Source organism: Danio rerio, chromosome 1 (genome assembly GCF_049306965.1).
Source record: "Danio rerio strain Tuebingen ecotype United States chromosome 1, GRCz12tu, whole genome shotgun sequence".
NCBI classification, from domain to species: Eukaryota; Metazoa; Chordata; class Actinopteri; order Cypriniformes; family Danionidae; genus Danio; species Danio rerio.
The window spans coordinates 57,242,501-57,265,133 of record NC_133176.1 but is presented as its reverse complement, the minus strand read 5'-3'; the positions used below and the strand labels follow the sequence as shown (position 1 = coordinate 57,265,133).

The window sequence follows — 22,633 nt, the reverse complement described above, 5'->3', positions numbered from 1 at the left end:
TACACGGAAGTGATGATGACAGTGCAACTTTTTGACCTGACTACATGCTTTACAGCGATGCTGACCTAAATTTCAATGAAAAGTAAAGTGTACAGTTTGATGATAGTGGTTTTCAAAGAAAATGAGCAACAGGCTTTCAGACAGATCAAGCAGATTCAAACAGATCACAAGCTGTTAGAATTCAATAAGAAGTTTGTACTGTATATAATCTTACATTTGTACACAATTTCCCCACATATTGCACCGAATGAGACCCAGTATTTCAGGTATGTCATTTCATAAGCATAATTTTGAACCAACACTCCTTTGAAAGAAAGAAAGTTTGAAAGAAAAGGCAAGTATTTTATTATTGCTTGATGTTTATTGTAACTGAGTGAAACATGCCACAGAATCTGAATATTTGAACTGTATGGTTGTCATAGTAGAACCCAAAACAGAACTTATTTACGTTTGGAATAGATGTCAGAGAGATTAATCTATGGTTCAAGACTTGTTAGCATTTATAAATTAATTTTTGAGTCCTCTTTCCTTATTGAGGTAAGGTTGAAGATTAAAATGTAGGATCTGTAGCAAGGCCTGTGGTGGAGCTTAAAGGGGCTTATGAGGGTTTTTGATTGGAGGCTTTTTGGTAGGCTTTGGGCGCCTTGTTTTAGTTGACTTTGAGTGGTGGGTCTTGCAGTGGAGGTTACATTGGGGATTGTGGTGGGGGTTGGATTGGAGAATTTGGTGGAGGTCCCATTGGGGATTGTTGAGGTCCCATTGAGGATTATTGTGGAAGTTGGATTGGGGATTGTTGTTGAGGTCCCATTGGGAATTGTATTGGAGGTCCCATTGGGGGTTGTTGTTGAGGTTGCATTGGAGATTGTGAAAGTTCCATTGGGGTTTGTTGTGGAGTTTGCATTGGGGATTGGGCTGAAGTTTCCATTGGGGATTGTGGTGAAGTTCTCACTTGGGATTGTGGTGGAGGTTTCATTGGAGATTGATGTGGAGGTCGCATTGGGAATTGTAATAGATGTCCGATTGGGGATTGTGGTGGAGGTTGTATTGGGTATTGTTGAGGTCCCATTTAGGGTTGTTGTTGAGTTTGCATTGGGGATTGGGCTGGAGCTTCCATTGGGGATTGTGGTGGAGTTCTCACTCGAGATCGTGGTGGAGGTCTTATTGGAGATGGATGTGGAGGTCGCATTGGGCATTGTGACAGATGTCCGATTAGGGATTGTGATGGAGGTCACATTGGGTATTGGGGATGTGCCATTTGGGATTGTTTTGGAAGTTGGATTGTGGATTGTTGTAAAGGTCCCATTGGGCATTGTGGTGGAAGTCCCATTGGGGATTGTTGTCAAGGTTGCATTGGGGATTGTTGTGGAGGTCCCATTGGAGATTGTTGTGGAGTTTGCATTGAGGTTTGTGCAGGAGCTTCCATTGGGGATTGTGGTAGAGGTCTTATTGGAAATTGATGTGGAGGTCACATTGGGGATTGTAGTGGAGGTCCCATTGGAGACTGCTGTTGAGGTTTTGGTGGAGGCTGTCGTGTGGCTTGTGGTGGTGGTTGAGATTGCAGAAGAGTTTGAGGCTGTATTGCAGACTATCAATGTTGTGGATCCAGAGTTTGGCTTTGCTGTGGTTAAGAAATGAGGAGGCTTAAATGTAGGTCTTGGAGGCAGCTTTATTGGTGGACCTTCCAGTCGGTGAGCTTCACACAAACTGAACACCATAAATACCAGAGTCAACACTGCCAGCATCTTCACTGGAAGAAAACACTTCATCTCGGATATCTAGAGATGAAAGACTTCATTTAACAAACTTTCTACATCACAGTTGCACATTTGAATTGATGTAAAATTATTGTATGTCTTGAAATACAACCAATAACAACGCAATGGAAAAAGCTGTAATTAAATATATCAAGATGGTTGTTATTAGGTTAATTTTATTCATCATCTAAAATCAGTAGAGCCAAATTCAAACACATTTCAATAAACAATACAAAATAATCCTTTATTTAAAGGTCCTACCAGTTGATTTGTTGTTGAAGATACAGATGACCAAGAGTCCTCAGATGTCAAGAGTCTTCTGACCTTCTCCACTGTCACCCATCAGACTTTTATACCCTACAATCACCTCCACCTGCAGCTGCACCTGTGCTGTTGATTCATTCCATTATTGATAATTCTGGAAATTTAAAAAAATGTGTCAGCAAGTAAAAGTTGGTTTTGGTTCCTCCCAAGGTTTCATCCTCATCCTCCCTAATCTACCATTTTGGAGAGTTTCAGAACATTTTTCTTTGCAGTTGTCATGTAGCTAATTGTATTTTTGTAATGAATTTACCTGAATTTAAATAGTACTCTGATAGTACTCTGCTTTCTTGATATCCTTGTATCTGTGAGGTAAGTTCAGAGATATTTAGTGTCTGTAACATAAGTGTGATTGACTCTACGTAAATGATTTAACGTGAACATAAGCATCTGATTTAGTTCCCATTTAAATCAAGGTGTCAAAGTTTGGCTAGTTGGAATGAGTCAGTCAGCCACAATTCAGGACTTTCAGGTCATTTTCCTGCCACTCCAGATCCTTAAATCCTGAGTCTTGTCAATTTGGGAGGATCAGTATGTTAGGTGGACCCGACTTCTGTCAAGCAAGTTTAAAGCAATGCAAAACAATTTTTTGGATTACCTGATTAACAGTTTATGTAACTCACAATTATAACCGTACTTTAAGTGGCCTAATGCACTGTTTTATGTTCAGGGCTGGAACAAGTTTTGCAACATTAAGAATTTATACTGACTGGAAACCATTATTCAGATAATAATAATGATAATAATAGCAATGAAAATGATGCATTACAATTATTAAGACTACACATTTTTTCACAATATCAGGCACAGTCAATTTAGTCATTTGAAATGAAGTAAGGCAACATTAAAAGATGAAAGGGTTAAAGAGGTCAGACACTGACGTTGGATGAGTGTTTAAAATAAGTTAAATCAACTCAATTCTTTTTGGGGGACATCTTAATAGTTTCTCTTAATCGTTAACTTAATCGACTTGTGTTGGGATAACATGAAGTAGCCTAATTGTGTGGAACTTAGTATTCTTACAATGCCGTATCCGCTATCATTCATCACAAAGGTGTTTTATTGGGTTGAAATCAGCACAGCGCATGAAGTCGAACAAGCCTAAAGATTAAATTATCGTCTTCACCCTTCTCGTCAGCTCATTTAGCTGTTTCTTTGTGTTTTTATACCTTATGCCTTGTTCACATCCATGATGCGAGACTCCTATTCCAACACATCCCAAAGGTGCTCTATTGGATTGAGATCTGGTGACTGTGGAGGCCAATGAGTACAGTAAATTCTTTGTCATGTTCAAGAATTCAGTCTGAGATAATTCGCGCTTTGACTCATCAGACCAGGCAACGTTTTTCCAATCTTTTATTGTCTAATTTTGGTGAGTCTGTGTGAATTGTAGCCTCAGTTTCCTGTTCTTAACTGATAGGAGTGGCACCCGGTGTGGTCTTCTGCTGCTGTAGCACATCTGCCTCAAGGTTGGACATGTTGTGCGTTCAGAGATGCTCTTCTGCAGACCTCATTAGTAGCGAGTGATCTGGCCATTCTCCTTTGACCTCTGGCATCAACAAGGCATTTGCACTCACAGAACTGCCGCTCACTGGATATTTTCTCTTTGTTGGACTATTCTCTGTAAACTTTAGAGATGGTTGTGCGTGAAAATCCCAGTAAATCAGCAGTTTCTGAAATACTCAGATCAACCCATCTGGCACTAACAACCATGCCACATTTAAAGTCACCTAAATCCCCTTTCTTCCCCTATTCTGATGCTCAGTTTGATCAGCAGCAGATCGTCTTGATCATGTCTACATGACTAAATGCATTGGGTTGCTGCTATGTTATTGGCTAATAAGAAATTGGTGTTAATGGGCAGTCGGAGCGGCGTACCTAATAAAGTGGCCCATGAGTATGTGCATGTTTATTTATATATATATATATATATATATATATATATATATATATATATATATATATATATATATATATATTACAGGACAAGTCATTGCACTTCTAATCCTGTTTTCCATCATATCCTTTTTTCTGCAGGTTAGTTTAGAGTTCTCACATAACATGTAAACAGACACCCAATCCCGGCAGACATAAAGAGGCCTCATCTGACGTGTCTAAAAGATGCACACAATCACTATTGTGTTTTGTACTTTTCATATGTAGAACATGCTGTTTCCCTCAGTTCCATGAAAACCAAATCACAACTTTCTTAGTACTGCACATTATGTGGTATTATAGATCTACCATCAAATTTGAATAACTTCAAACTTATTTCAAACAAATGATTCCACTTAGGAAAACTGAAACAACATTTCTCATATTGTAATTTCAGCATTATCACTTGTTGTTTTATAGTCACCCATCAGACTTTCATACATTGCATTGTTTTCAGGGCTCAACAATAAGGACAGCGTGTGAGATGCTCAGGACAGTAGACAGGATCGTTACTGGCCCGATCGAGCCACTGCTGCCTTGTTACTCAAGTTTAATTTGCCTGTGACTATTTGTCAATTGCGTGCAAGTACAGTTTTAGAATTGAGAAACAGTTTGTATTTTCAAGCCTTCAAATGCTACCTTCTCAGTTCCTCTTATCTGATTGGATGTTGCGAGCATGTTATTAGTACAGCGAAGAGACAGCAACATGGTGGTAACATCAAATGATGATGCCAAAGGAAAACATTTGTTTCTAACATCTTGGAAGCAGACATATATGAGGGTACACCATGACTAAAAAAAATTAATTGATCTTTTGTACAGTTTGCCGTCAGTTTGGCAGATCTTTAGCCATCTTTTGTTTCAAAACAGTTAGAATTTTGCTCATTACACATCAGGGCTGGAGTGGGACTCATTTTCAGCCCTGGAGTTTCAAGCCAGAGCGGCCCACCTCAGTTCACGACTGATTCCAATTCAGTTTCTAATGGCACCATCACGTCTTTTTCAAGCAAACTGCTGCTTTAGAAATTCAAATGTTCAGCAGCCCTAACAGTATTTTATGTCTTAACAATAAAATCGAAAAAATTTAAAAAAATTTCATGGGAGATTCGATTACGGTTCCGCGACATTGAAATGCAATGTGCCTACCACTGGACCACATTGGCACTATTACAGTGAGAGTAAAAAATAACTAATGACTTGCGACCCTTAAGACACAGCACTACTTTCTTTTGATGGCTCAATCTTTTTCTCCTATTTTTAGATTTCTGATCAAGTTATGTCAGATTTATTAATGTAGTGAATCATTTGATTTTCATTGCGCAGGTGTATTATTCATTTTATTCAAATTCTTATATTCACTAAGGTGCCGCTGTTTGGGGTCGATAGTTGCATTACATCATCATCATTAACGTTAGTTAACCTGCAGGCTGCATTTTTCTCACGGGGCTGCGAGAAAATAAATAAAAAGAGCGTCACTACGGTAAAATAATGATTAAAAAGAGTAAAGCTATTGTCAAAAAAAATAAATAGAAGAAAAACGTGTGACTGCTGAGCAAGCAGCTAGGGACACCAGCCCTCGCGGCCAAAAAATAGACCGGCCCACCGGGAATTCTCCCGGTCCTCCCGATTAGCCAATCCGGGCCTGTTACACATTTATTAACATTTTTGTAAATATTTAAATTCTATATTTACAAACATTTTGAAACATTTTTTTAATAGTGGCTAAGAAATAGCTATTAACTTTTTTTTTGGTGGGGCTAGTGAATATACTGGCAGGGCAAGTAAAAATCTGAACCACTAGTCCGATTGGGCCTGTAGAAAAAATCCTTAGCGTTGAACCCTGGCTTTTTTCTGTCCTGTTTTGACAGCTTTCATCAATAAATACATAAATATAGGTCTGACAAACTGTAAACTCAGAAGTAAAAGCCTAATAGCTCTGCAAATTAAAATGATTTAAAACATCTAGGTTTCAAAGTTCTTCAAAGGCTGATTTTTGCATGTATATTTGACATTCTACATATTTCAGATGAAATAGAACTACAATATCAGAGAACTATCACAGAATGCTGAGGTGATTTAGGAATAAAACACTTAAAGTGCATATCAACTGATCTGTTATAACAGAGAAAGCAGTTTACTGCTCATCCTTGCATAGAGAAATATCACAGGCAGGCCCAGTATAGTTGTCGCTGCCTCATCTTAGTTTCAATCTTTTCTGCAAATCCAGCATTGAATTGTGCATTTTCTAAAACTTAAAGGGCCCCTATTATGCCCCTTTTTTACAAGATGCAAACAAGTCACCCCATAAGACTGTGCTTTTTCAAAAGAGGGCGGAGTCACAAACACGGATATCATCATTTGTACATCCTAAAACTCCTCATTTACAATGCTTTTAGTTGCTGACATAATCTTCATTGCGTACGGTATTAAACTCTAATGGCAGACGTCTGCTTCTCACTTAGGACAGTTTATGCTAATGAGGGAGAGATTGTCATTAATGGGGCGGGGCTTTCCCCCTCTCTGATGACACGTTCAAAGGGAGAATGTCAATCAAAGTGTTTCTGCAGTTCTGTTTTTGTCAAGTGTGATTTTAAAAATAATATTGATTAATTTGTAACATTTATAGGCTGGCTATATCTGCACTACACAACTGCGTTAAACCCCTTATAAAAGTGGTATTTGTCAATAGGTTTCCTTTAAAGGATATTTTCATAGAACAGTGACCTCAATACCTTAGAAGGGAATGTTGATTTCTCCCCTTAAAAATGGCTCTAAATATTAGCAATATTAAAGCAATAAAATTCAAATAATACACAAGTCAAATAAATAAAAGTTTATTAAAGCACCTGCACCCTTTATTCAGAGGCTTTATGTGTTTATTAAACTCACACAGGTCCCACCACCATCATATTGACCCCATCACCATCCAAAAGAAACAATCAGAAACAAATCAGAAGATTGCGTTCTTAAAGTGACAGAAATTAAAGGCTGTTGCCATGGAAACAATGGCATGTTATATTTTTAATGTAACAAAATAAACACTGTTACCATGAGAACCATGGAATGTTGTGCTTTTAACAGTGACAGAAAGCAAAGGCTGTTGCATTGGAATCGTTGGAATGTTGTGTTTTCAAAGTAATGGGGTATATGCCAAAGCATGCTAATAGGACTTTTAATTTGCCTGTAACCTGGGTTAAACGCTTCCGGCGAATTGAATGCCAATGCAAAATGCGGTGGGTTTAAGGTCTGTTTTTTTTAAAAATCAGCGATCTCCACTAGCTGAGTGATATCCGATTTAAAGTGGGTCTCAGATTGTACAAGAAGCACTGCATTCAGTTACATTTCCCCTGCCATGTCTTTATAATATGAGCATTTATTTTACCCCATTATATTCAATGGAGATTCTGCATTAGCCTGCCGATTCTGACGGGCGCGTGCGAGTAAACAGCTTTTTGTCTCGTTTTACGCTTGAGCAACTAAATAAAGGCTAAAGTTTATTTAACTGAATGTATTTTAATGACATTACAACATCGATGCTGTATAAGGAACCGTATAAAATGGTAAAAAGTTCACAATAACAGCTCACCGGAAGTGTATCAGCATGGGAACAGCACTAGCTCGGCATATACCCTATTAAACGCTGTTGCCATGCTGTTCAATGATTTGGTTACATTTAAAACAGAGCAGTTTATGTTTAAAGCTAGGAACACATTACATCCAAAATGTATACAAAAGTTTTTGAAGAAAGACAAGGGGGATATATTCTGAGAGAAGAACTACATTTTAGGAGGTTGAAAACAAGGACAAGTTTAAAAAAATTGTGTCTGTCTGTCTGTGGTGTGAATTTATGGAAAAGTCTGACTCTCAAACAATGTCAGCATAATAATCAATTTAAAAAGTTGTATAAATATATATTATTAAAGGAATGTAATGATGAATGTGATTGAAAAAGGATAAAATAAAAAAGGTATAATGAAACTTTTTAATTAATGGCTATTTGCAGGATTATGTTTTTTTTTTTTCTTTGGATCTGTTACAAAATGTAAAGATACAAATGGATTTAAACATATAATATGTCAAAGATGCCAAAAGGATAAAATATGCATCATGTAAAAAAACAGATGTGTAAAAGAAGAAATAAGTTTAAGTAATAGACGAATGAAGTATGTGGTAATGGGGTGGGAAAATAATAAGCTTGTGCTTCATAACACTCCATTTTCGACCATGTTGAAATGTATTTTTTGTTGATGATATTTTATGTATGATATTTTTGATCGAAAATAAATAAATTAAATCAAATCAAATCAAATGGAATGTTACATTTTTAAAAGTAGCATGAGTGTTGTTATAACGAGAACAATGAAGTGACTGAAATCGAAGGCGGTTGCCATGAAATCATTGGAATGTTGTGTTTTTAAAGTAACAAATTAAACGCTGTTGCCATGAGAACAATGAATTAATGTGCTTTCAAAAGTGACAGAGATAGCAGGCTGTTGCCATGGAATTATTGGAATATTGTGTTCTTAAAGCAACAGTAATAATCCGGCAATCAGATGCGGTGTTATGTATTTGTAGTAAGATAGCATGTCGATTCTGTAGTGTCAGGGTTAATCATGCTGTTGTTCCATTCCCTTGCAGTGTTGCATTCATAAGTGATGTTGCGGTCTGTGGTGATGTTGTGGTCACTGGTAATGTTGCATTTATCATCGATGTTGTGATCACCGGTGATGTTGGAGTCAGACACTCAGAGAAATACTCAGAGGCAACAATGAAGTGACACGCCCTCATCAATATAGTGCTCAATCTGTAAAATAGAAGATCCATATTCATTCTTTATTGATATAAACAGATCAAGTCAGAATTATAAGCCCCCAATTTATTTTTATCCCCAGTTTCTGTTTAACAGAGAGAATAATTTCTCAACACATTTCTAAACATAATAGCTTAAATAGCAGATTTCTAATAACTGATTTATTTTATCTTTACCATGATGACAGTAAAAAATATCATACTAGATATTTTTAAGATACTAGTATTTAGCTTAAAGTGACATTTAAAGGCTTAATTAGGTTAACTAGGCAGGTTAGGGTAATTAATTATTAATTAATTAATTAATTAATTATTTTACTATCGAAAAAATATGTTGCCTAAAGGGGCTAATAATTTTGACCATAAAATTAAAAAAAATTTAATAAATTTAAAAACCTCTTTTATTCTAGCCGAAATAAAACAAATCAGACTTTCTCCAGAAGAAAAAATATTATTAGACATACTGTGAAAGTTCTTTTGCTCTGTTAAACATAATTTGCAAAATATTTAAAAAAGAAAAAAAATTAAAGGGGACTAATAATTCTTTAACTGTGTATAGAATTCCTACTTGAAATGAAACTAATTATTATTTGTTTTTTTTATTTATTTATTTACTTAATTTTCTATTCTGTCAATTTAATGCCAAAAAGACACATACATCAATACATGGCACAGTGTACAGGTTTCTCTTCTGAACAGAAAAATAACAAACATTAAGACAATAAAAATAATAAATTTGAACTTACGTTGTAATAGGAAGAGTTATTTCATTGGGCTTCTGTTTGGGTCGAGGTTTGCTGTGAAGACAGATGGCATGTAATACAGTCATTTATTTAATTACTTTGGTAAACTCTGCATATTTTATTATAAACTATATAGTTTTATCACCTTGGTGATTTTACATTCCTTTTCCATGCGCTCTTGCCAGCCAAGATTTTCGTAAATGGGTTTTACAAAAAAAAAAAACAATTCTAAATGCTCTTTAAAATTTCACTTTTTCTCAAACCTAGCAGTTGCAGAGTAAAAAATTGTGCCAAAACTGGATTAAGAAATTATCTTAATATTTTATATCATTATTATAAATAATAGTAAAACAATATTGTGTTTTTATGCTTTTGTGCAGATCTTGCCAGGTATTCCCTCATAGATATATAATTAATATGATACTAACTGCCAGTAGGTGGAGACAACACATTGTCTTAATGAGTGATTCACTGAATCCTTCATTCAAAAAGCTTTCAAAGCAGATTAAATTAATCAATAGCTGTGTCCCAAATCGCATACTTGTGCAGCATTCTACGCCATTTTGTAGTATAAATAGTGTAAGTAGTGTGTTCACACTGAAAACTCTAAAAATAATAAGAGCACTTTAATTACTCGGATGATGCACTCATTCAGCCGGTAAAACGAAGTGTGTAATGTTGGACACTTCACGCACTCAACGATCGCAGTTTTGCTCACATTGCAGAATAGGCGAAGCTATCGGCCGCACATGTTGGATAACTTTATTTATTTTGGATGGTGATAGCAAAATTCTCCTACGAGAGTGATTATAGCGCCTCCCGATAGTGAATGTGGTTATACTCACGGCAGGTATTATCTGATCGTTTGCTCATTTATTTCACTGATTTGGGAACCGTCAAACGTCATTAGAGAAACGGTTTGAATTTCCGTTTAGTAAAAAAACATTAGTGCGCCATTTGGGACGACACTACATACATATACTATCCTGTTGAATGTGTAAGTGCATAAGTACATAGTGCAAGAGTGCATAGTGTTCCATTTGGGACGCAGCTAATGACTAATTGATTCCTTCTTCATTTACTTAAAAACGTTTTTGGCTTTTTTTACAAATTATTTTTATTGACGAAACAAGAAAAAATATTTGAGCTACAATTTAGCTCAAATAATAATTTCTTGTTAAATCATTTACATTTAGTCATTTAGCAGACGCTTTTATCCAAAGCGACTTACAAATGAGGACAAGGAAGCAATTTACACAACTATAAGAGCAACAATAAATAAGTGCTGTAGGCAAGTTTCAGGTCTGTAAAGTCTAAGAAGGAAAGTATTAGTATTATTATTTCTTCCCTCTTTGGGATGGAACCACGAGGCGACGTTCATTCACAGAACGTAAGTTTCTGGAGGGCACATAAATCTGCAGAAGTGAGAGCAGATAAGAAGGGAGGCAGCCAGCAATCAGAGCTTTGAATTTGATGCGAGCAGCAACTGGCAGCCAGTGCAAACGGATGAGTAGTGGAGTGACATGTGCTCTTTTAGGTTCATTGAAGACCACTCGTGCTGCTGCGTTCTGGAGCAGCTGAAGAGGCTTGAAAGAGTTAGCTGGAAGCCCCGCTAGTAGAGAGTTGCAGTAATTCAGTTTGGAGAGAACAAGAGCTTGAACAAGGAGTTGAGCTGCATGTTCAGATAAGAAGGGTCTGATCTTTCTGATGTTATAGAGTGCGAATCTGCACGATCGAGCAGTTCTAGAAATGTGGTCAGAGAAGTTTAGTTGGTCATCAATCGTTACTCCAAGGCTTTTCACCATTTTGGATGCAGTAATGGTTGCCCCATCCATGAAATCAATCTTGCTTGTGTGATGTAACTTAAATATATGTTACAAATATAATAAAAACAACCCAATACAAGGATACGTTTTTCTATCTTAACTTAAATAATATGCTGTATAAATGCATTCTAAAAGGCTTTCCCACAACATTAATGCTTTTGAACTCTCCAGATGGGTTTTTGTTCACTTTTTTTCTGGCAAAGTGAGTGACAAACTCACCAAAACGACAATTTCTAAAAATATTACTGTCAATTCTAAATATCACACAGCCTTATTTCAAACTTAGTGTGTTTTCTTACATGCTGTTGATCACGGTCTTCAAGCAGGCGATGTCATCGGTGACGTCATCATCGATTAAGTCTTTTGAAGAAAAGAGAAAAAAAAAATCAAAACCTCATTCAACTACGTTTAACTAGAGTTGATCATTTTAATACGGGATCTCACCAGAGCAGCTGATGTTGCAGACATTGAGCGACGGTGTCAAGCCTGAATCACAGGCCCACTGATCACTGAGCTGAAACAAGCCATACAGACGCCAGACTAGACGGCGGGTGGAGAAGATATTCAAAGGGTTCGAGTTGGCGATGATGGTTTCAACCAAGCTGGTGTTGAAGCCCGTGCCACTGGCTTTGCAGACAACTGCATCAGAATGAAGGAGAACAAGAAAAAACAGATGGATTGACCATTAATCTGTACTAGACACATATGTAGTTTTTTAGTAATACAATCGTGATCATGAACATGCACATCAAAATACCTCAATATTTATTGTTTAAACAACATTTTAAAGTGTTTTTCATGAATGATCACATTATATTTGCAGTGGTGTTCATAACATCACTGAATGCTTGAAGATTTAATTGGTTAATTTGCTTAATAATCTGGCCTATTAAGCTGAAATATTGATTTGAACAATTCTGTCGCTATTTGTAGGGTTATTGAAGAAGATTTCTATTCTCTCAGTGTGAAGTATTTTCTAAGTGTAAAGCAGTTAATTTTCTCTTCTCAAAATGTGTGGAGTGTTTGCAGCAAACATGCCAGCGTTTGTTAAAAATACAGTGTAAGATGAGTATGCCTGCACAGGAGCAACACTAGGAGAAGGCTGAGTGACTGATTGTGTAGAATAACTGAATATATAAAGCACTGATCATTTATGTTAAATACTTGTATGAAGCTATATGTGTCAGAAGTTAGAATGAGTAACGCATTATCAAGTGATTATGCTATCATGACAATGTATGTAAACACTTAGTTCCTTTGCATAAGTTGCATCTATACTTTGCTGACATAGACCTGTAACATCTCTGTTGACATGAGCTAGTGGGCTGAGAGCCAAGAATAACAGGGCCACCTAGAGTAAAAATCTATCCTAAAATGGTTAAAAGTTCAAATGAGACACCTAGGGGTGTGTCAAATAACCTGTATAAAGATTGTAAAAAACACAGAGACTTTAGAAGGAGCAGAAGGAGAATGCTCTGGGGTCTGCTCTGCTCTTTCTCTGCTTTATTAGGGAGAATAAAGTCTATTTTCTGATATTCAAAACCTCCTGTCTTATCATTTCTAATTGATGAGAAGTCGAATTACGATATTATTGTTCGATAATACATGTGGAATAAGGCTCCAATAGTAAACGGTATTGCTCTTACAAAAGATAAAGACAGACAAGAACAAGATAAGAGTGCTCGACCCGAGAAAACTGTAGCTGAGCACAACACACAAGACAAGACAGGACTAGTGTCTGGCCACCAAAACAAGAACTAACAAGACCGAAGTGGCAGAATCCTGACACCACTGGGAACATATTTCCAATGAGCTTAATATGAACAAATGAACATTAGCGAAGATTAGTATAAGCATTTGTAGTTTTCATTATGAGTTTAATAACTCACGATGAATACTATAAACACTTTTATTAATCTTAGCAGATGTTCATTTCTTAGCTAATGCCTAAAAACACATCAAAACTGTAGTCATAATCTGAATACAAGTTGTATTTATGTTATTAAACAGAGTTAATAGCTAATAATATTCTGCTATATTATAAACATAAATATAGTTTATAAACTATTAAATAGAAACTATTAAATCTGTCTGTTTCACACTGTTGGTTTGAATCCATTATCTTACGTTTACTAATGAGACCTTATTTAGACCGTCACATGTTGTACATTATAATCCTTTTGCAAGTAACAGTGAAACATTTGTTAACTTCGAACATCAATATTCACTACAACCAGTAGTTTTTGTTATTATACCTGTTGCTTTTTTGCAGCTTACCTCAGTATCATAACACTACTGTAATAAAAGCTTCAGCAATTAATCACAAGAAAATGTTAATCCTATGACATCCTGAATTTGAATCCAGAAGGAAGTAAACTCACGTCTAGAGATGAGCTCCCCCACAGTCATTTTGTCCCCCATGGCTCTAATGACCTTGATCTGAGCCGCTTCCAGCCTCTCCTTCAGCTCACATTTACTCACGATCCGTGCTTCAGTCGCTCTGAACACCAGCAGAAGCAGAGCAAGCGCACACAGCATCTTCACTGAGAGAGCGCTCTTCATTTTCTGATCTGATGGAGAACTGAAGATGCATTTATTAGGTTAGCTGTGTGTGTGTGTGTGTTTGAGTAATGAGCAATTCCAGCGTCATAGATGTGACATTTGCAGTAAAAACTTAAAATGTTTCAAACGAATTAGTTCAATTTGGTGAACTGGTTCGAACAGTTCACTTATAAGGACTGGTTAAACAGAACGATTCGTTCTTGATAGTTGTTACTAGCAATATTTATTTATTTAAAACTGTTATTTTAAGTAAAGTTTATTTATAAACTAATTTCGAGAGGATCATGTGATTATGATTTAACACGGCTGGTACTGCATTAGCTATGTATGAACCACCAATCAGGCCAGTCCTAACCCACTATAAGGAGCCAGAGTTTCTCACTACAGTCATCTTCGATTTGAAGAATCCCCCCTTCCATCCCTACTTCACCACCTTTCCCTTCATAGGGCGGCACGGTGGCCCTGTGGTTAGCACTGTTGCCTCACATCAAGAACGTCACCAGTTTTAACAGGCTGGTGGTCGTTTCTGTGCGTAGTTTGTTCTTCCCATGCTCGCGTGGGTTTTGCCCGGGTTCTCCGGTTTTCTCCCAAATTCTAAAAACATGCACAACAAGTGAACTGATCAATCTAAATCTAGCACTTCAGTCAAACTCTCATCCTGCATCATATCTCTGCATAGCAATTATTTTAGTCATCAGCTCTTATCAAGGGGGGAGTTGTCGAGATCTACCTGAGCTCAAAGCTCCCCTCTCGCCCTGCAAACGGGAGGGAGCCCAGAGCTCAAGGAGCTTTTGGGCTCAGGGCTCTCTCCCGGCACAGCATGCCAAACTTGCTTATAATCATTAGCTAAGTGTGAACTCTTTAAATGATATGTTTGATCGAACAAATGCATCCCGGGTGAGCATTAGAGGCTTTTTCCAAAAATATGTGAATGATCCCAATAAATTTATAATATATAAAAATAATGTAAATGATATATTTATAATATTAAACTTATAATATTTAATATATTTAGGCGGGGAAATTCTTCCCAAAAATGTTGCAAAATAAATCTTACCAGCTGTCGGAGAAGCAGATGAGTGAAAGTCTTCAGATGTTCCTCAGTCTTTATTGTCTGACTTTTATATGTTCCAGTCGCCTCCACCTGCAGCTCCACCCGTGCTGCTGATTCACCTCACAATTAACACTAAGATTAATCGTTTTTTTGTGTGTGTCCTCATTTTGTCCAGAAAATTACGACCTGGTGAGTTTTGGTTCCTCCCAAGCTTTTCTTCCACCCAAACTACATGAGGCTGAAAACATTCAGTAGAAATTCACAATCTTTTAAATCGTTTAAGCTTGTGTGTATGCAAATATTTTTATTTTTATAGTAACTGAAATGACAAGGATATCACGACTGCAGCAGACATACAGTACAGTATAATAATAGAGGTCAAAAGTCACTCTTTAAAGCTTTAAATCCCCACTGTCGTTTATTTGGGTGGATCTGTTGACAGTTTCTTGTAAAGACTTAATGCTTCTGTGGAAAAAGTACTTTTCGGGCATGGCACTGTCATTTAAACACCTGAAACTCAGCAGTTATAGTCGAGAATTATTTTCAAACCTAATTTAATTCTCTCATTAAGAATTATACATTAAAAGCAGTTCCAAATAGACTCTGATTTCTGCAATGTCACTCTCAGAAATAAAGGTACAAATTCTGTCACTGGGCCAGTACCTTTTTTTAAAAGGTAAACTTTTGTACCATACAGGTGGACATTAGTACCTTTTGGGTACCCTTTTGTACCTTTTAAGGTTCACTTTTTTACCTTTTAAAGTACTATGAGGTACACATTTGTACTTTTTGGATATTAATATGTACCTTTAAGGACTTGTTAGCACTGTAGTTCGTTTCTGTTAAATATTTACGCAATATTTATGCATTATTGAGAAAAAACAAAACAAATGAAGAGTTCAGATGCAAAAACCTCTAAATGTCATTGTCAATTATCTTCTAAAATAAACATTTTTGTAAGTCTCTTATGTTTACATTCATTTATTTCACTTTTAAGGCAGTTAAAACAACATATTCATTGCCATCAGGGCTTGACATTAACATTTTTGATCACCAGCCACTGTGGCTAGTAGTTTTCCAACGTTACTCGCCATTTCCACTAGCCACACTTTTGTTGTTGGGAAAAGATATTTAAAATGTATAGATTTGACTTGGCATGCTCAAATTACTTGATTTTAATTATGTGTTATGTCCACATGCCTGCTTTTTTTATTTCACATGACTTTTTAAGGGCTCAACACTAAGGATTTACTATTTCTTTTTCTGGCGACACTAAACTAATTATTTCCCTGCCACAAAATAATAAAAAAAAGATATGTCAAAACAAGCTAAATATAGCTGTGTACATGCACTTTTTATTCAACAAAAATGTTCTTAAAAACAACTGACATATATTAAGATTACTCTCATGTATCTAAAACTATACACAGTAGTTTGTCCAGGCTAAGGGTCCCAGATAAAATTCTAATCTTTAGTGACGCGGCAGCTCTGGCTATTTAAAAATTATTTTCAACCAGCCAAAGTGGGGGTGTCTGTCTAACCTGCAACAGCTGAAAACCAGCATTTGGGAGGCTGGTGGGTGTTAACGTCAAGCCCTGATTGCCATACACATGACAGCCTGAGAAAAAAACGCTCATTTTAGAAGAAATGTTCATTTTTAGCCGCTTTTTGCATCTGAACTCTTCAAATTCAGACTTGATTATCACAATACCGTTGATATTTTAATTAAAGGTGAACCAAAAGCACAAATGGAGGGGGAATAAAACATTTATAAGTCTAAGACAGTTTTGTAGATAACAGATTTGGGTGCTTTTTGCATTTATTATTCTAGTATAGCCTGTTGGAAAATTCTGATTTGGGTCAAAATCAAGGGGTATGTTAGTGTAAACTTCCCTCAGTTCACTTCTCTCACTGAAGTGTTTATGAAGGATTCCCCATAGGGAACAAGGGAAGGGAAGTTTGCGAGTGCGTCTAAAAGTGTAGTGAAAAAACATTGAATGTGTAAGTTGACACCCAGTATTTACTTAAATAAATAATGTATTTTAAGTGAAGTTTAATATTAAACTAATTAACCCAGCTGGCCCATATTAGCCCTATTAGCCACAATCCTCCAATCAAAGGATCCTAAGTTTCTATATATACCAGTTTCTATATATACCCTCATTTCCTTTCTACAACTATCTTCGTCTGGAAGAAACCCCCTCCTCCCCTTCTTCCACCTTTATCCAGAATGGGTGGCACGGTGGCCCAGTGACTAGCACTATTGCCTCACAGCAAGAATACCAATGGCTCCAGCTCCTTGCTGGACCATCTGGTGTTTTTGTGCGGAGTTTGCGTGTTTTCCACCTGAGCTCAATCTCCCCTCGCCCCACTAAGAGAGGAAGCCCTGGACTCGAGGATCCGTTGAGCTCAGGGCTCTCTCCCGTAACAGCACGCCAAACAAGCTTTTAAAAAAACATGAGCTGAGTGTGAACTCTTGAATTAGTTTTAAAAGAAGTAAACTGTCTTTGAAATTTCTCGTGGTTTGGATTAATGTCGATTAATTTATCTTTAGCACCTTCTTCCTTTGTTTTGTAGTTTAGTTCGGTGCTTCCTGTTTCTTGCCATGTTGTCCTTAATTATGTGTCTCATTTCTCATTGGTGGTTTCTTGTCATGTGATCTCCATTTGTTTTTTAAACAAACCCCTCATGTTTTATTTCTTTCCTGGTCTAGCTTTGCTATGTGTAACCTGCAGTTTGCTGAATGTCATGTTTCAGGTTCATGTTGTAGTTTCACGTCATGTTTTAAGTTTAAAGATTAGTCGTTTGATTTTTGCATCGTCACTTTGAAGTCATGTCTTTAAACCACTTTGTCATAATTCATTATCAACTTAAATTGAAAGGAAACATCCTGAAATTGGTAAATGCTTTTGCTGTATGTTTGCCTCATGTCTCCTTATCATAACGAAATCTTACCTTAATTTTACCCCATTTTCCTTTATGTATATGTTTAAAATTCCAATAAAAAGCCATGAATACATACAAATTTTGATATAGCCCCTTTAAACAATCCTTAAATCAGCTTCATCATGAATGTATGACATTTTTTTAACCTTTTTGCTTTAATATAATAAGAAAATGACAACACTGAGTGCTCCAGTTTTCATTGCATCGTATAATAAAGTGCTGATCTTTAAAAATCCAAGTGGCATACAGAAGTTTAAAACGGTATCAGTTACAATATTACTACTGAAACAGTATAACAGCATCAAACTAAAGCATGTACAAACTACCCCTATTAATAGTTGTTTAAAGTTCCCGCCACCATCATAATGACCTCATTAGCATTCAGTCAAAGGCCAATGAAAACATCAGACTGCTGTGTTTCTGATTAATTCAGCCAAAGTCAGTCTGATCGTCTGTTTTAAGCACAGTTTGCGAATATCTTGGATGGAACGACAGAGCGACACTCCTTCGCCAACAGCATATTCGCACTGGAACACAGAAAACACTCGTGTGAACCTGAATTCATTGAATATTATTGTTTAATTTTATATTAAAGGTCATTCAAATAATTTCATTTTCCACTTACATCTTAAGGCTGGTAGGATTGACTTTGGCATTCCTGTTAAGAAATTAAGTATGTTATAATTATTTCTTAATATTATTTTGCTATCAAATTGTAAATTTGTGTGTACCATACCAATGTAGCATAGAGGAACAAATCTTGATTTAATTTAATACACTCCTTTGTGTATACTTACATGCTGTTCATCAGGGTCTTCAAGCAGGCGATGTCATTGGTGAGGTCATCATCAAGCAAAGCTTTTGTGCAAAAATAAAAAGGAATATATAATTCAAAACGTGCTTAGTGATATATTTTATTGTAAAAGGCCATTTTTAATGCATGATTTTCAATTTTTGTTGCATTTACATGGGTTGACCAGCAGGTGTCCCTAGCATGTTTTGAAAACTTTGAAACAGGGAATCGTTTTGCAAATGAGCTTTGACGGCTATTTCACGATTGGGATGACAATAGACTTTCATTCATACACATGCAACTGAGACAGACCGGAACGCAAGCTTCTGCCACATATTTCACATGTTGCTGCATTTCAAAGTTTAAACTTGGTGAACTCTGACGAAACTGCACTATGTGAGACAGGGGCGGACTGGAAACGTAATTTTGCCTTAGACAGATATTAAACCTCAGAACACTTTAGCGATCAGTAAATGAATTGCGGCGGGGACGGGGGTCTAGAATGGTGGCGAATGTTAAGATGAAGGGTTGGGGGGTGGCAAGGGACAATCCGTAAGTTGAGGTGATGTGGTTGGCCATCGTCAAGTGAAGGGGAGGGGAGGGTGTCAATCAGTCAATCAGTGAAGAGGGGTGGTGGGTGGCGATAATGTTGATTGATTGGTAATTGAAAAGCCGGCATGTCTATAGAGGCGACCTTGACGACAGAATAGTTGCGACTGTGATTCCCCCACCCTATCCACTAGGGGTGTCAAAATTAATTGTTTCTTCGCTCCACCGCGATGCAGATGAGGACAATTCGGTATTGATTCAGTTATGGATCATAGCCGGTTATTATGTACAGACATCCTTTATCTCATATGTGCTATATTTAACCCAGGCTCATTGTAGAAACGTAGCCCCGCGGATGTTTCTGGAGACCGCGAAATACATTCCTGGAGGTACGTATTTGTGCAGTTTTTTTTTTCGTGAATCAGCGAGAGGCCGCTATGCGCACTTTTTCTCGTCTCGAATGCCTCTTGGGAGCACGCGCCGTTTGTGCCCGCGCTGTTCTCGCGTTAAAAGCTGCCGGAGGCTGCTGTCGAGCGACCGACTGACTGACTGAATGACTGAACGATCGACTGGGCGGCCAGCCAATCGGCCGACCCAGAAAACTCTCCTCTTCCTCCTTCCCTAAACCCAAGCGACAATTTACAAAAGCTGTCCAGAAAAGAAAAGCAAAAGCCCTTGTCCGATTTTTTGAATGTGTTTTCGGATTTCACCGCATTCTCGCCCCGTCACGAAGCTAAGCGGAAAACCTGGTTGCGGCGGGAAAGCCCTCCACACGGAGGTGAGTCTTCAGCCGGCGCGCGAAGAAGAGGAGCTTGACAAACTTTACATTTCGAGAATGAAGCGCGGCTGCGGCTGGACAACAGTGTTTTAATGCATCGCTCGTCACTTCAGGAGGAGACGTGAATTAATTTAGCTAAACTGCCACATGGTCATTTTGCGGAAATATTACCAACAATCCATCAGGTAACGTTTTCTCCTCTCTCTCTCTCTCTCTGTTGGTAAAGCGCTGTCAACAAATATTTTTTCTCCATATCCCATAATGCACAGCGCATCGGCCTACGGCAGCTGGATTAGTCCAAAAGGCGCAGTACTTTTGCGGTTGGACCTGTTTTTGTACGGATCCTATTCTCACCACAAACAAACCGCTCCAGGGTTTGTTTGAAAGCGTACCGAGACCACCTCTTCAAGCAGGTCTCGGTACGCTTATTTGGTGTGCGCTCGAGTACGATTGCTGCATTCTCACCTGCCCAAACGAACCGCACCAAAAGGGAAAATGAACTCTAGTGCGATTCAATCGAACCAAATAAGGCCGGTGTGAGAGCACCCTTAGGCATTGTGCACACAGTATGCATGTACTCTGCTGATGACAAAATGAAGTGTGCTACAATAAATGCGCATTTTATAAATGATATTTGATGTGCCTTTTTATCTCTCAAACTCACCGTTGCAGTTCATGTTGCAGATGTTGAGTGATGGCACCATGCCGGAGACGCAGGCCAGCTGATCACTGAGCTGAAACACTCCATAGAGACGCTCCATAGCTTTGGGCTGTGGATACTGCGTCTCATTGCCGTAGCTATGGGGAGCTTTGGTGGGGCCTTCCGGGTTTCGTCCTGTTGGAACTTGAGGTGGAACTCGAGATGGTGGAGCTTTGGATGCATCGTGAATTACAGCCTTATGCGCACCCTGAGGTGGAGCTTTGGATGCTGGTGCACGAGGTGGAGCTTTGGATTCTGGTGCACGAGGTGGAGCTTTGGATGCTGGTGCACGAGGTGGAGCTTTGGATGCTGGTGCACGAGGTGGAGCTTTGGATGCTGGTGCACGAGGTGAAGCTTTGGATGCTGGTGCACGAGGTGGAGCTTTGGATGCTGGTGCACGAGGTGGAGCTTTAGATGCATTATGAGGTTGAGCATTAGATGCATTGTGATGTGGATCTTTAGATGCATTGTGTGGTGGAGCTTCAGAATCATGAGCTGGAGCTTCAGATGCATTGTGTGGTGGATCTCTGGATGTATTCTGAGCTACAGCATGTGCTGGGCCTTGAGCTGGAGGTTTTGCTGGGTTCGGAGCTGATCTCTTCTGTTTACTGTTGAGTGCGATCACTTTGACGGAGCTGGTGTTGAAGGCTGTGCTGTTGGCCATGCAGACCACTGTCTCAGAGAGGGAAGATGGAAGAATCTGGTGTTAAAGAGGGTGAAGGTGATGATAAACAGGGAGCAGATAACTTTTAGATTATCAGGGGTCGCACAGCGGAACGAACCGCCAACTATTCCAGCTTATGTTTTATGCAGCAGATGCCCTTCCAGCTGCAACCCAGTACTGGGAAACACCTAAACTCACTCACATTCACACACACACTCATACACTACAACCAATTAAGTCAATTCCCCTATAGCGCATGTGTCTAGACAGTGAGGGAAATCGGAGCATCTGGAGGAAACCCACGCCAACACGGGGAGAACATGCAAACTCTACACAGAAATGCCTACTGACCCAGCTGGGACTTGAACTAGCAACCTTCTTGCTGTGAGGCCACAGTGCTAATCGCTGAGCCACTGTCATCCTGCTTAATGTTTGCACATTTAAAAAATAAATAAGAACTCACGCCTGGCGATGAGATTGTTGACAGGGATCTTCTGTCCATTGGCCATGATCTGCTGGAACTGAGCGGCGTCCAGTTTGGCCTTCAGCTCACATTTAGTCATGATGAGTCCGTCGGTCACACTGAACGCCAGCAGGATCAGAGCACATGCAGAGAGCATCTTCACCGGGGTTATGCTCTTCATGTCCACTCAGAAATCTGGAGATTAAATATCAAATATTAAGTGATTTTTTTTTTTAATGGTGGAGTTTACACATTAATAGCTGCGCTTAAAATATATGTCAAACTTTTATTAATAACATAATCAGGTTTCAACTATTTTGATGTTTAGTTGTACAAAGTTTAACGAAATGTTTTTTTGCCAGGTTCATTGATGTAAGTTAGGATGACTAGAAAATTAAACTGGATTCAACAAAGAAACTTATCTCAGCAATTGTTTTTTTTTTTTTACAGTGTGCCTTGGAGAATTAGACATTTATACAGTAACAACAGTTACTCTAAATTTATGATTCATAGTTATAAGGTCTGCATAATATTTTGTTTCAGCATCGATATCACAATGTGTGCATTTGCAATAGTTGGAAGAGACGCAATATTGAGTCTGGATTATAGCTGACCAGGAGCTAAAGGATTGTATTTAATTACTGTATACAGTTGAAGTCAAAATTATTCGCCCCCCTTTGATTATTTTTTTCTTTTTTAAATATTTCCTAAATGATGTTTAACAGATTCAGGAAAT

General features: G+C 37.9%; 3 protein-coding genes across 3 annotated transcripts in view; all 3 read right to left on the bottom strand.

Annotated features, from left to right (window-relative positions):
• Nucleotides 1-327: 327 nt before the first annotated feature.
• Nucleotides 328-2,084, bottom strand: LOC141383433 (uncharacterized). Its single transcript, XM_073949252.1, has 2 exons — nucleotides 2,016-2,084; nucleotides 328-1,775 (listed from the first exon to the last, which is right to left on the bottom strand). Exon 2 carries the CDS (start codon nucleotides 1,764-1,766, stop codon nucleotides 501-503), a length of 1,266 nt encoding a protein of 421 aa, XP_073805353.1. The 5' UTR covers nucleotides 1,767-1,775; nucleotides 2,016-2,084; the 3' UTR covers nucleotides 328-500.
• A 4,744-nt stretch (nucleotides 2,085-6,828) lies between these two features.
• On the bottom strand, nucleotides 6,829-15,501 carry LOC100536618 (lysozyme C-2-like). Its single transcript, XM_017354378.4, has 6 exons — nucleotides 15,008-15,501; nucleotides 13,770-13,969; nucleotides 11,833-12,027; nucleotides 11,688-11,748; nucleotides 9,566-9,616; nucleotides 6,829-8,814 (listed from the first exon to the last, which is right to left on the bottom strand). Exons 2-6 carry the CDS (start codon nucleotides 13,948-13,950, stop codon nucleotides 8,622-8,624), a joined length of 681 nt encoding a protein of 226 aa, XP_017209867.1. The 5' UTR covers nucleotides 13,951-13,969; nucleotides 15,008-15,501; the 3' UTR covers nucleotides 6,829-8,621.
• Nucleotides 15,502-18,131: 2,630 nt separating this feature from the next.
• Nucleotides 18,132-22,633, bottom strand: part of LOC100536671 (uncharacterized) — a 6,209-nt gene continuing 1,707 nt past the window's right edge. The window contains exons 2-6 of the mRNA XM_003197735.7: nucleotides 21,898-22,092; nucleotides 20,735-21,442; nucleotides 18,748-18,808; nucleotides 18,576-18,608; nucleotides 18,132-18,477 (exon numbers count right to left, since the gene is read on the bottom strand). Coding sequence (XP_003197783.1) covers nucleotides 18,408-18,477; nucleotides 18,576-18,608; nucleotides 18,748-18,808; nucleotides 20,735-21,442; nucleotides 21,898-22,078 — 1,053 coding nt within the window. The 5' untranslated portion in view covers nucleotides 22,079-22,092 and the 3' untranslated portion in view covers nucleotides 18,132-18,407. The remainder of the gene's footprint in view (nucleotides 18,478-18,575; nucleotides 18,609-18,747; nucleotides 18,809-20,734; nucleotides 21,443-21,897; nucleotides 22,093-22,633) is intronic.

Excerpts from the sequence above, each read along its gene's own strand:
- LOC141383433 (XM_073949252.1), bottom strand. The coding sequence starts at position 1,766 with ATGAAGTGTTTTCTTCCAGTGAAGATGCTGGCAGTGTTGACTCTGGTA.
- LOC100536618 (XM_017354378.4), bottom strand. The coding sequence starts at position 13,950 with ATGAAGAGCGCTCTCTCAGTGAAGATGCTGTGTGCGCTTGCTCTGCTT. Across the intron at positions 11,749-11,832 it reads CTGCAACATCAGCTGCTCTG|ACTTAATCGATGATGACGTC; the intron begins GTGAGATCCCGT and ends TTTCTTCAAAAG. Across the intron at positions 8,815-9,565 it reads ATAACTCTTCCTATTACAAC|ATTGAGCACTATATTGATGA; the intron begins GTAAGTTCAAAT and ends TCTATTTTACAG.